This window comes from Salvia splendens, chromosome 6 (assembly GCF_004379255.2).
Source record: "Salvia splendens isolate huo1 chromosome 6, SspV2, whole genome shotgun sequence".
Lineage (NCBI taxonomy): Eukaryota > Viridiplantae > Streptophyta > Magnoliopsida > Lamiales > Lamiaceae > Salvia > Salvia splendens.
The window spans coordinates 1,039,954-1,052,123 of NC_056037.1; the positions used below are offsets into that span (position 1 = coordinate 1,039,954).

At 36.4% G+C, this 12,170-nt stretch overlaps 1 protein-coding gene across 2 annotated transcripts; it reads right to left on the minus strand.

The window, feature by feature from the left end:
• Nucleotides 1–308: 308 nt before the first annotated feature.
• LOC121807911 (histone-lysine N-methyltransferase ASHH2-like) lies at nt 309–10,794 on the minus strand. Of its 2 annotated transcripts, XM_042208248.1 has the most exons (19): nt 10,587–10,794; nt 9,768–9,835; nt 8,030–9,659; nt 7,659–7,860; nt 6,789–6,937; nt 6,627–6,706; nt 6,278–6,409; nt 6,092–6,208; nt 5,560–5,652; nt 4,821–4,898; nt 4,249–4,305; nt 3,194–4,121; nt 3,054–3,109; nt 2,719–2,798; nt 2,538–2,620; nt 2,354–2,433; nt 1,953–2,032; nt 1,515–1,560; nt 309–1,419 (listed from the first exon to the last, which is right to left on the minus strand). In XM_042208248.1, the coding sequence occupies exons 3-19, from the start codon at nt 9,591–9,593 to the stop codon at nt 538–540; spliced, it is 4,707 nt and encodes a 1,568-aa protein (XP_042064182.1). In that variant the 5' UTR covers nt 9,594–9,659; nt 9,768–9,835; nt 10,587–10,794; the 3' UTR covers nt 309–537. The 2 variants fall into 2 exon arrangements, with proteins under 2 accessions (XP_042064182.1, XP_042064181.1); XM_042208247.1 differs by having other exon boundaries at nt 8,030–9,835.
• Nucleotides 10,795–12,170: the final 1,376 nt, after the last annotated feature.

Below are 12,170 nucleotides of genomic sequence, written 5' to 3' on the forward strand. Positions count from 1 at the left end.
ACCTAAAGCAATGATTCGACATCTCTTGGTGCTCAATCTGAATGGCTGCACACAGATTATACTCGTCAAGGCATATGGACAGCTGATGTTATCGATTATATGTACAACACGAGCAGAGCAACTCTTATAAGCTTTTCATGACAACTTTATGTAAAAATCCCTGTACCAAAAGGAAGCACACAAACTAGGGAGACGCAAATGGAGATAAACCAAAATTTATCTCATAAGATAAATGTTTTACAAAGTTAAGAATTGTCACCTGCTCTAAGTCGAAAAATGCATTTAATACCGACTGTTGAGAATAAAACTTAAGAAATAAAAGAATATTTCAGTATCGATATTGCTGTGCAGTCAAGAATTACATACATTGTACAGGAGCATTACACAATTTTAGAAGCTCCTTGAAAAATCTACTATTAAAATGATGCTAACTTTTCATAATGAATTAATGGTGATGAATTGCATTCTAAACTCCTCTCCGGTTTATATCCTCCGAGCTGTATGAGTCTCCAAACTGATTTGTCCCGTTTCCCGAATCTACAACTGAGTTCCCCCACTTCTGCTGCCTAATTTACGAGAACCCTCTTCTTGCTGAAAATCTGGATGCTCATTCTCTATTGAAATATTCATTTCTGTCATTGTACGTTTCTTACCAGAGTAACGAACATGACTAGCAACATCATCTTGTCCTGCCTTTTCAAGCGGTTCACTAACACATTTAGCAAACGGGGATGGCTCTTCTCCCTTGTCGCTAGCACATGGAGGCAAAGGAGGAAACGGATGGAATGGCAAACCCGGAGCTACAGTCCAAACCGCAGCGGCTTCTCCAATGACCCCAAATTGTTGCATGAGAGAAGAGGGTATACCATAAGATACAGGCATACGTGCAACGAATCTATCTTGTGAATCAGCCAGCACAATGCCAGAAGGATGCTTTCTGAATGTCTCTCTTTCTTGATGACTAATAGCATTCGAACAAGTAGTAGCTGGGATGACAGAGTCATTACAAGGAGTCGTAAACCCAGGAGGAATATCATTGTCGGCATTTTGGTTACTGTCACCTGACAATCTGGCTCTAATACTGGGACGCATGCATTCCTCCGGTGGGGTATCCCATCTACTCTTGCGCTTGCGTGTTCGTGTTCCATTCGTTCCATTACTACAACCTGAAGCAGAGGAGAGGTTTGGGGCTGAAGTCTCAATGCCAGATACAACAACGGGCTGCTTGTCACAAGATTCTACTGAATCTGCATGTTTTCCACCTTGGTCACTCCTATGATCTCCTGATGATACTGATAATTTACCATTTGTTGAATGCTGGCGAAATTCCCTCTTCCCATCATCCATTTCCATGAAGCACTTTTTCCGGAGAGATCTCGGAATCCACCTATCCCTGAAGTTTCGTGCAATTTGATGGACCTGAGAGCAGTAGAGGCAATAAACACTCCAGTCAAAAGCCTAGCAAACATGGACTAATAAGGAACTAAATCGACACCAAAACGGACGACAGTTACCTGTTTGTCAGCATGTTCTGTCAGGGTCAACATTGAATCTTTGAAGCTGCAAGTACAAGTAAGGAGCAATTTAGAAAGCATAACAATTTATAATATTTCATGTTCAGCATGACACTATAAATTCAAAAGAAAAAACAAGGCTAATCCAAGAGCGAGAGGAGAAAATATCTCCATCTGCTCACATGTATGTTCTTTATGTTCAGTGTGAAAAGGAAGCCACAAATAAAAACACAGAGCAAATCACTTGAATAGAATTTCTTTGTATATAAATTTTCGGAAAAAATGGAGAAGGGAAATGACAAAGCAGCACACTGTTTTTTGTTCAAGTATATTGTACAGCAGTAATAAGAGAAATTTATGGAGAAGGGAAATGACAAAGCAGTACACTGTTTTTTGTTCAAGTTATTGTACAGCAGTAATAGGAGAAATTTTCTACACCTTTCGACACCAGGACGAGGTGGACCTCCGCTTATGTGCTCCAAAGTAAGGATTTCTCTTGTCGCAAGATATTCAAGTACCTATCCACAAAAAATGAATAATATAATAAACATAATAATCTAAGTCATTGAATGATATTTTACTCAGGGGGATTGTTGTCGCAGCATTATTAAGTATTATATTTAAGACTAATATCATATGCTATTCACTGAATTACTATAGTCCCTCCGTCCCATGGGTGTGCACTTTTTGCCATTTGGGTACGTCCCACAAGTGTGCACATCCCACTTTTGGACACTACCCAGCACAAACCCCTTATTTTTATGTACTTTTTAGTTTCCAGATAAATTATGGAATGATCACTTTAATGACTAAAAACTATACATGTTTAACAAATTTACCTTAAGAAGCTTGCGCAGGATTGGAGTTTTAATGAACTCTTTTCTGTACCTCTTCATTATGTTGTGTAACATTTGCAGACCTATTGACCAAAATCCACTCATTATAAAAAACACAATGAAGTTACTAAGCACCAATTAAAATGGTATACATTAACATTTTGGCAACAAAAGACTGAATAATTACCATTCTTGTTGATTATATCAACCAGAACAGTCCGCGATTTTGTCTTTAAGAGTGCATCCAAGATCATTGAAAGATCTCGATTACTGAAAGGAGATCAAAAAGCATCAAGCAAGTAAATATGCTTATATTCACCCAAATCACACAACTATAACATATGGGAATGCACAATATTTGGAAATACCTCTGAATAGCTTCACCATGCCCATTACTCCCAAATGCAGCGGTTAGAAACAAAAGCTTCAAGTACCCTCTTGAGGCATCCTGCTAAGCCGTAAGAGGATTAGAATTTAGAAATGGACCAGGACCACCAAGAAAACCACAAAGCAGGATCAAGTGCATGAAATCAAACTAAAAGAAACAGATGCCATCAAAATGAAGCAACAACTGGAGGTGGTTAAAGTAAATACTAAGACTTGTAGAAACCTCCTTGAGGTCATAAACCAGAAACAAAAGGATGCACTAACAAACTAAAGTTTGAAAAAACATGAAAAGTTGATGGGAAGAAGGAGAACTTACTTTGCGCTTGCTTATTCCACCTTCAGTATCTAGCAGCTCATTTAATTTCCCCTCAACTGCAGTCATTCAGAAAGGCGTTACAGTAAAACCAAGCATACCACCAAGGGAAAAAAATGAAAGCATTAAGCCAATGACAGTACCTGCTTCAACATGACTGCTAATGGAAAGGCCCAGTGACTTCTTAGATTTGTTGCGTACTGCATTTAACTTATCCCCATCTGGAGCCCCTTTGTCATTCACAACATTTGATTTGAGTCTCCCTTTTCTAATTGATGGTGATGAATGATTATTCTTAGCAAGAGATCCAGACTTTGAGGATTCCTCCTTTCCTCGCATAGTGCCATATTTCAACTTTTTCTTAGATTTAACTGCATCAGGCTGCAATTTTACAGGTAATGTAGTAGTAGACATTTTCAACCTATTACTGACATGCAGAGTCTTCGACACTGTGTTATTCCTAAGTTCCTCTGATCGAACGGAAGCTTCCTTATGTTTAACCGTAGAACTGCTCTGGGGCAGGAGGCTCTCAGATTCAGCCTCCATATTAGCTGATCCAGGAATATTCAAGGCCTCTTCAGTAGTATCCGAAGGTGTAAGAGCAGCCTCAGAAGCAATATCATTAACACTAGTAGCATTGGCAGGTCCATATTTATCATGGACTGTCATGTCCGCAACTCGTGTAGCAGTTGAAGTCTTAGAGCATCCATTAGAATCAGAATTCACACCAAATCTTTTATGTGAAGTGCCAGAATTGATGCTCTCAATTTGATCAGCAGCATTGACATTCTCTATTGTGTGTCTGTCTTCTTCTAGCTCATCACTACATTTTATTTCTTTCTCAAATAAGGATTGAGACATTATAGCAGTCCAGTCATGATTCATATCCCTATCTTCACAGATCATAACAGGTTCTGCATATTCATCATCCGAGTCATCCTGAACAATTACTTCAGAATTTGTTGGATCCCCACCTATATAGCCTCGGCAATTAGGTGAACCACAAACACATTTCTTTGCAGCAGCACCGAATACACGGACATAATTGTAGTCAAATGTTACCTCTTCACCCTGGCATGCAAAAAATTACAAAAATTAGCATGTCCCTCCCACACTCTTTAGAAGACAAGACACAAACGATGATGCAGCTTGACCTAGGCCAGATAAATGGTTCACCACTTTCAGCAGATATCATTACCTTTTTAATATCTCTAATAGCAAAAAGTCCAACACAGACTTCTCCATTCACCATCCACTGTAATCATAAAAGATGAAAATTCAAAGATTAGTATTTCTATTTCTAAATCCCTTGAAGTCATATAATCTCTTCTCAGAAGTTACAGGCATGGAATAAGGAAACACATAACATGATGTAGTTTTCCATTTTGACTAATTAAAATTAATATTAAGATCTGATAGAAGAAATTAGTTGTTCTTTAAGTCTGACACAATTACACAAGCTTCTCCAATGATCATGGATTTCCATTTTCAGGAAGAATAATGATCACACGTAATAATTTCTTAAAGATGCAAAAAATCTATTGAGCTTCATATGAAACATCAACAAACCCACACAAATTGGGGAGGCAAAAGGCATCATATCCTGTAGAAAGGGGAATGCATGTAATTTGTTAACTTGGTTCCTAGACTGATAGACTGAATAATACTTTTACAAATCAATAACCTCTTTCATTTTGTACTACTGAAATACATGAAGAATATACATGAGAATACAAATATAAGAAAAGCCAAGCTTGCTTCCAGTAATACCTTTTCTGTCCGGCAGTTAGGGTCACAACTATGGTTTATAAAGCGGCCCAAATTCCCTTTAGAACACGCATCAATTACCTGAAATAAAAACATTAAATTCCAAGATAACATGATAACCACACACAAAATAGCACCATTAAATGTCATCAAAGTCAAACATGGGAAAACTCAGATTGAATCAATTGAGATTTCAGTGAGCTGCACAAGGCCTAGTCTTATTTAATTACATCAATCATTCTTAAAGTATTTAAGGTTACACAAACTCTTTCTCAGATTGGAATACGAACTTCTTACACCAGGAAACTTATATTCTCGAATGCCATTATGTCTGTGGCCAACCATTTCAAAGGATACAAGAGAGCTTCACATATGTAAATATAAAGAATGCAAAATTAAAGAATGTAAATATACAAAAACTGGTGAGCTAGGTAAGAACATAAATCAACGTCCAAAAATCAGCCTGTCAAATTAGCACCAATTCGTGAAGACTTGGATGCTTCAACTACTCAAGATACTCCACAACCCATACATTATAACTAAAAAGACAACATTCACATTTTTTGGTATACGTCTTGATCCATAACAAAAGAGTAAATCAACACTAAAATTAACATTGTAAACAAAAAATTGAGTCAGAATCAGACATAAATCATCACGATGACATAAAAAGAATATTAACAGCCCAATGATGTTTTCCACACATTAAATAAAGAGGGGAGGGGAGGGGATGGCAGCAAACCTCACTCCCATTGAGTGTCATAAAGTAAAAATGTTTATGCCCTTGCAAAGCATACTCTTTCTGCCTGGCTTCATGAGTGTGGACATCAAGTACCTGAAACATCCATAACTCGAACATTTAAGAGCTGAAGTTACAGTTGTCTGTGCTTGGAATCTGCTATGACAGAATATGCTGAAATCTAAAGTCCCACGACACCATGATCTGTGGTTTAAAAAATATTAATGACAAGCTATTTGCTGCAATTTGCGTATCAAATGAGCAATTTCTCAGGAAAACAAAGTAACACAAAATAAATACCATGAGACAAATTCTCATTACTGAAAGAAAACACAATTAAATAGAATCTTGAGTTGTCATCTCTGATTCTGCATGGAATAACATAAATCCATTGGAAGTAATATATGCAAGGCCGCTGACCAATATCATATTGTGCATTATTGACTAATTCAGTGTAGTATATAGAATGACAACTTAGTCTGATATATTTCAACACATAAATGCTAAAAATCTGATTATGGATTAATTCAGTTACCTCTCCAATATATTCAATGATAAACTGTCCTTCAGAGATTTCCTGAAGAGATTGGAGACCAAAACCCTTCTTTCCACACCTTAACCATTTGAGTTTTCCATACGTCCGTTTTTGGAACTGTAGCGAAACACAGGGGTTATTATGGTGATAAAATAAAATTGTTCAAAAGTTAGAAATAGTGGGTACCTGCTGATTTGAACAAAGTTCACCGCACGGACAAGTTCTCCGAACACACTCAATGTTTAGCATCCGATTAAGGCATTTAGATCCACAACCCATTCTTCCATCTGATGGAGGTTTGCAATGGCAAACCATCACCTGTTATACACAAGTGAAATGCAAGAGGAAAAATAATATCAGACTGATAACACTTTGGCCAGGGCAAACTGAAAAAATGGGTGAAAATACCAAGCAAATAAAAGAAACCAATTGTACATACACAGAATAAAAGTTATGCACTTAAAAGTTTATTTATATGATTTACAAAATATTGGGCATCATGAACAATCGCACATGAACGGAGCTAAATTCTCACCTCATCGATGGTCTGAGTTTTACGGCTTCTGTGGAGAAACAAGTTTGACTTAATAAGAGTCCAAGATGACTGTTTAGCAGCTGTCAATATATACTCAGAAGTCAAAAGCAATGGGCACATTTCATCTACAGAAGGTACAGATCTGATTTGTGATAAAATTACCTGTTGATTTGTTTTTATTGGACTTCGGCAAGGTGTCGCCAGCATCTTCATCATCAGATATTCCCAGCTCTTTATTGATTTCTGAATTTGATTTCTCTTGAGGAATTGAGCAGTCAGCAAAGTCTTTATCAGTGTTATCCTTGCAAGTCCTTCAAATAAGACAAAATCCGTAAATCGGTATTTCATTTGTTATAAACAGGATTGACATCTAAAGACGCCTAGCCCACACTTCGCATTCTTAGGCTCAACTCAAAGTAACCCAAAAACAGCCAAAATATGGTTGAGCATAATTTATCAAATGACAGGTGAATGTACTAGACAAATATTACTTGGATCATTCAAGTATATGACCTGGAAAACATGGTGTGAGTATCAATTTTCATTAGGACATTTCCAGAACAAATACATCAGCAGAGATGGTAGCGTGCTGTACAGCTTATGGAAGATTGCAAAGAGTCACTCCGAATTTTGAAAATAGAAAATAAAAAACAATTAAGTTGACCTAAGACCACTCCAGGTGGGTCTAACATAAACCATTCCGCAACATGTGCATAACAATTTTAACATGTACCTACTGGCATACTGTAGCTTGTACAACAAAATACATTGGCTTCGAATATTTTAAGATGAGTGACATATTTCTGCTACTCGGTGACATTTTCCTACATTTCTTTGACAAAGAAAAACAGGTCTAAACTAAATACAAGTAAAACAATTCTACCAGGCCAAGTAGTCAGGATAACATAACATGCACAAAACTAGGCACATAGACACTGGCAGAGACAGCCATCCATGTCTATTCAAATGAAACTAAGATGTAATTTCTATCAACATTTCATATATAAGATACTAATAACAGCGGTTATTTACCATTGGCAGTTTGTTTGATCAATCTTATCTGCAAGTGTAGCTGGAATCCGCCGCCATTTTTGGCACTCATCACAGAGAACCCATGCATTCGTTGGAAGAGCATTCTGACCATTTGGCCAACCAAATGAAGATACAAATCCTGATTCAGTAGGAGGAGAGCTAAGATCTCCAATTTCTCCATGACCAGGGAGAGTTTGACTTCCTAAAAATATGAGAAAATATATTTTAAGATTTCCAGTATGCAGTAGTAGGATATACGACACTGGGCTCTGGGAACAGCATGATCAACATAAAACCATCATTTTTCTATTTTTTAATCAAATAAGGCACTTCTTACATAAAAACTGATATCAACAGACTTAAACATGTACCTGATTCTGGATGGCTTTCCACTTTGCTAAGAACACCACTTGCATCGCCCTTCGGATCAATTTTAAACTTAACAACAAAGTTCTTTTTATCTCCCTTCTTTCTAGAGGATTTGCCTTTCTTGCGGGGCAAATCCAAGATGCTATTCCTGCTCTTGCATCCTCCCTTCGCACTAGAGTGGGCATGCGATTTTGAGGACTCAGTTACATCAGAAAGCTCAGGAGAAGGGTTCACTTCAAGGCCTAGAGGTGCTCTAGCTTTATGTTTGGCTTCTTCACCAGTTATCTTCTTTCCTTTTTTAGATTTCAGTTTTGGGGAACTTAAACTTGAAACCCCAGCAGATGAGTTTGCAAAGCATTCCCCACTACTTTCCAGCCGCATCCCAGGACTATCTTGCAGATCATGGATATCTCTCTCACCAAGTGGTGCATCAGGAATAGAATTTATAACTTCAGAATCAGGTGAAGTTCCTGGATCTAAACACCTATTCTCAGTGGAAGCTCTCATATTATACCCTTGCTCATGGCTGCTGATCTGATGATCACTTAATGTACTCAAGGATTTATTTTCTACATTACATGTAACATCAAGATGTGCATCCAAAGCAGAAGCATCAGAACTTATTACATTCTCCGTGTTTTCATTGGATAACATATCTCCAGGAAATTCCTCCTGAAACTTACTTTCGCTTTTGTCACATGATCCAGAAATGCTTGTCCCTGATATGTTACAATTTTCAGCCACATTGACCACACCACAGATTTGATTGCCAAATTTAATCTTCAAAGATATGCGGCCAGTTGGATTGGAGCTTTTGCAGACAGCTTTTTGACCTGTCTTGTCCTTGATAACATTGCTCTTTCCTTGGTTACCTCTTACTTTCCCTACTGTTTTCCCATTACCTAAACATGGGTTTTCTTCAAAATTTGGTAAATCCACAAATCCCCAAACAGAAGATTTAGCCCGCTTGGAGAGTAAACTTCTTTTCTTTCTAGAAGTATGCGAGGGTGAGTCTTTTGGGGTGATCACCGTACAACTTCTTGATGGTTGCTTAGAATCATTAATATGGTTTAATTTATCAAGAGTGTTGCGGGAACTATTCCTCCGAGACGATGCATATACAATAAGATCATTTGATTGTTGGGTCCTCACAGTTTGATCAGCAACCTCAGCTTCACCATCCCCATGTATAGAGGGGCCCTGAATCCTCTCAGAATCAGAGGAATAATGTAAACTATAACCTTGTCCCTCACCATGTATCTGTCCTTTCTGCTTAGCTTCAGAAATAGAACCAATAGCATCAATTTTGACAGGGCTAATTGCCATGTCATTCCCCAGCAATGGTTGCTCAGCAAAGCTGATGGAATGAAAAGGTGAAAGAAGACCGCCTGCGGCTGAAACATCTGATCTGAGCATCACATCAGATGATTCATCATCTCTCACATGAGTGGATTCATATGGTTCGGGTGACACATACAATTTTCCAATGCCAAAATTGAGATCATCCGGAGATGGCGCTGCCCTGATCTCACCACCATTTTCACTGAAAGACGTCTCAGTAAACATATTATCCAGTTTACTGAGATACACAGTATATTTGGTGAAGTCTCAATAGCAGTACTCAGGTAACCCCTATAATCATTTTTCCTTTTATTAACAGCTATTTATCTTACGCTGATAGTAAGGGAAGGCTGAATGCAATATCAATTGGTATCTAACTGTATAAAAGAAGAAGCTTACTAGAAGCCCAAATTTGAGACGTCAATTACACTCTCCTCCAACCGCATCAGATATGTAGCTTATTGACTCTGGTAAAAAAGAATGGTCATGGAAAATAAATGAGTAAAAGAAATAAGTAAACTTCACTAAACAATAATAATGAACACTGCACTCCAGAAAGTGATAGGGACAATAAACCACAATAATGATGTGATGCTACCTACATAAGCAATTAAGCATATAAAGCTGAGTATGGATACTAACATGTTCGACTTAGCAATTAGGCTAGCACATCTTCTCAAGCAAGATTGTACAGTTTACATCATCAAATAAGAATATACTGCAGGAGAAAAAAATCCTATTCACTCCTGAAACTGCAAAAACGATAAGGCTTGTACACATGTGCAAAAGAATGGGGGGATAGCAACACACGCCATGAGCTTATACACATACAGAAAACTAAAAGCTTGAAACTAGTATCCTGGCATGACCAATTCATGTAAGAAAACGAAAACTACAAACATACAGGCTTAAGAACACAATTGGTCAACTACAAAAACAAAGCTACAATGAAACAAGCATATAAGAGCAAAAATTGTTCAGAATCACATATCAATCATAAAATAGATGAACAAGAACTTAATTCCTAACGGCACAACAATGCAGGTAAGGGCCGGTCTCAGGCACACACAACAATCAATCCAATCAAATAGAGCCCAAAACCCCTAAAACGAGCAAAATCAAAACCCTAATTCAATCGAAATTACCAATGCCGAATCACGCAGACCAACAAAAACACAAATTAAAAGTCAGGGGGAGATAAAAGGGGGAAAATCGCACCTGATGAAAAATTAACCAACGCGCTGGGCAACAACCGAGGGTTAATTTAATTGATTAATTGAAACAAACGTGTGGAAAGAGACACGAGCAACGGCCGTATATAAAATCCTTACTGGATGTATTTACGTGAATTTTAGAGAGAGAAAGGGATTCCTTGACGGTGTAGGCAACGGTTGTTCAATGGAAAGCAAAGAGAAGTGAGAGAGAGTTTTCCTACCAAAATATGGAACCTTTTTATCCATTCTGTTCACACACACACGCAGTGAGGGTACAACGTTGTAAGGATCATGTACAAGCAGTCTTTGCGCAGCTCTTGGGCGTTGTACGCGTGGCATGTGAAGGCAGCGACCCTGATAATGATTAATTATTTCCCCTTTTCTATTTAGATATTATGGTAATATCTTGTTTTTGTTTTATTTTTATTTTTCCTTTATTCAAAAATTATTCTTTTGCTATATAACAATATAGATCAAATTTTGAGTTTTCGGTATATCTGGATTACAACAAACTATACAATAGCCAACTACATTAAAAACAGAGGGGATTAATATTTTCCCTTTTCTCTTTAGATATTCCAATATCTTATTTATATTTATATTTTAATTATATAAAATAACAATTGCATTACTAACATATTTCATTTATCTAATTCACTTCACTGCCAAATTGTAAAAGTAAAATCCATTTTGGTTGGGTCTCAAATACTCCTGTTCACAAAATAATGTCTATAGTTGTCATTTCGATCGGTTCATAAAATAATGTTCATATTTATTTTTTTTTCTATTTTTGTTGAATATACTCTACTTTTAGTACTAACTATTTAGACTATTTTTTTTATCATAAAGTCATTACATGAAAGTGGGAATCGTATTCCAGTCACTTTTTTTTTAATAATTCACTTCATTACTAACTTAAAAAGGTGGAAATACTCCATAGTAGGAGTAGCATACAGTATATTTTGTCTCAAATAGGAGTGTTTGTTTAGAATATTTTGCTTTTTAATAGTTTGTCTGGTATTTTTGGCCCATAATATAATTGATTTTAAAATGATTCTATTTTAACAAAATTGTTGATTTCATCTGTTTGAGCAAATTCTATGAAATTAATAAGTTAATCAAACTATTAACTATACTTAATTTTTTAAAAATTAATATTATTAAAAAATTAACACAATCTGATTTTATATTTAGTTGCTTCGACTCTGTGAGAGGATGGAGCTTTTTATAGAGTACCAAGTGACTGTTACTATTTCATTAAAAATTAATCACTAGACAAAATACTAATGTTTTTCCCTTTTGTATACTTATTTAACAAAAATCACGTCAATATACTTATGTTTTTGCGTTTTGTGTAACTAACAAAGATTCAAGCAATTTAAAAAGGAGTGCATTATATTACAGCATTGGAAAAATATGATTTTATCACCTAAACTATTTGAATCTAGTTTAACATCACCGCAATTTGACTTTCTTTATATATTAAATTTTCGGAAATTGCAAAAGCTATGAATAATGTTTTATAATCAATAGGAATTGAAATTCAAAACCATTAAAATTAATCACAAAAGTAAATAAAAAATTAATA

What these genes read in the sequence shown, in the direction of transcription:
- LOC121807911 (XM_042208248.1), bottom strand. Translation starts at nt 9,593, where the DNA reads ATGTTTACTGAGACGTCTTTCAGTGAAAATGGTGGTGAGATCAGGGCA. An exon ending in TCATTGAATATATTGGAGAG is followed by an intron (nt 5,653 to 6,091) that starts GTAACTGAATTA and finishes TGGATGTTTCAG; the next exon opens with GTACTTGATGTCCACACTCA. An exon ending in CTAACTGCCGGACAGAAAAG is followed by an intron (nt 4,306 to 4,820) that starts GTATTACTGGAA and finishes TTATGATTACAG; the next exon opens with TGGATGGTGAATGGAGAAGT.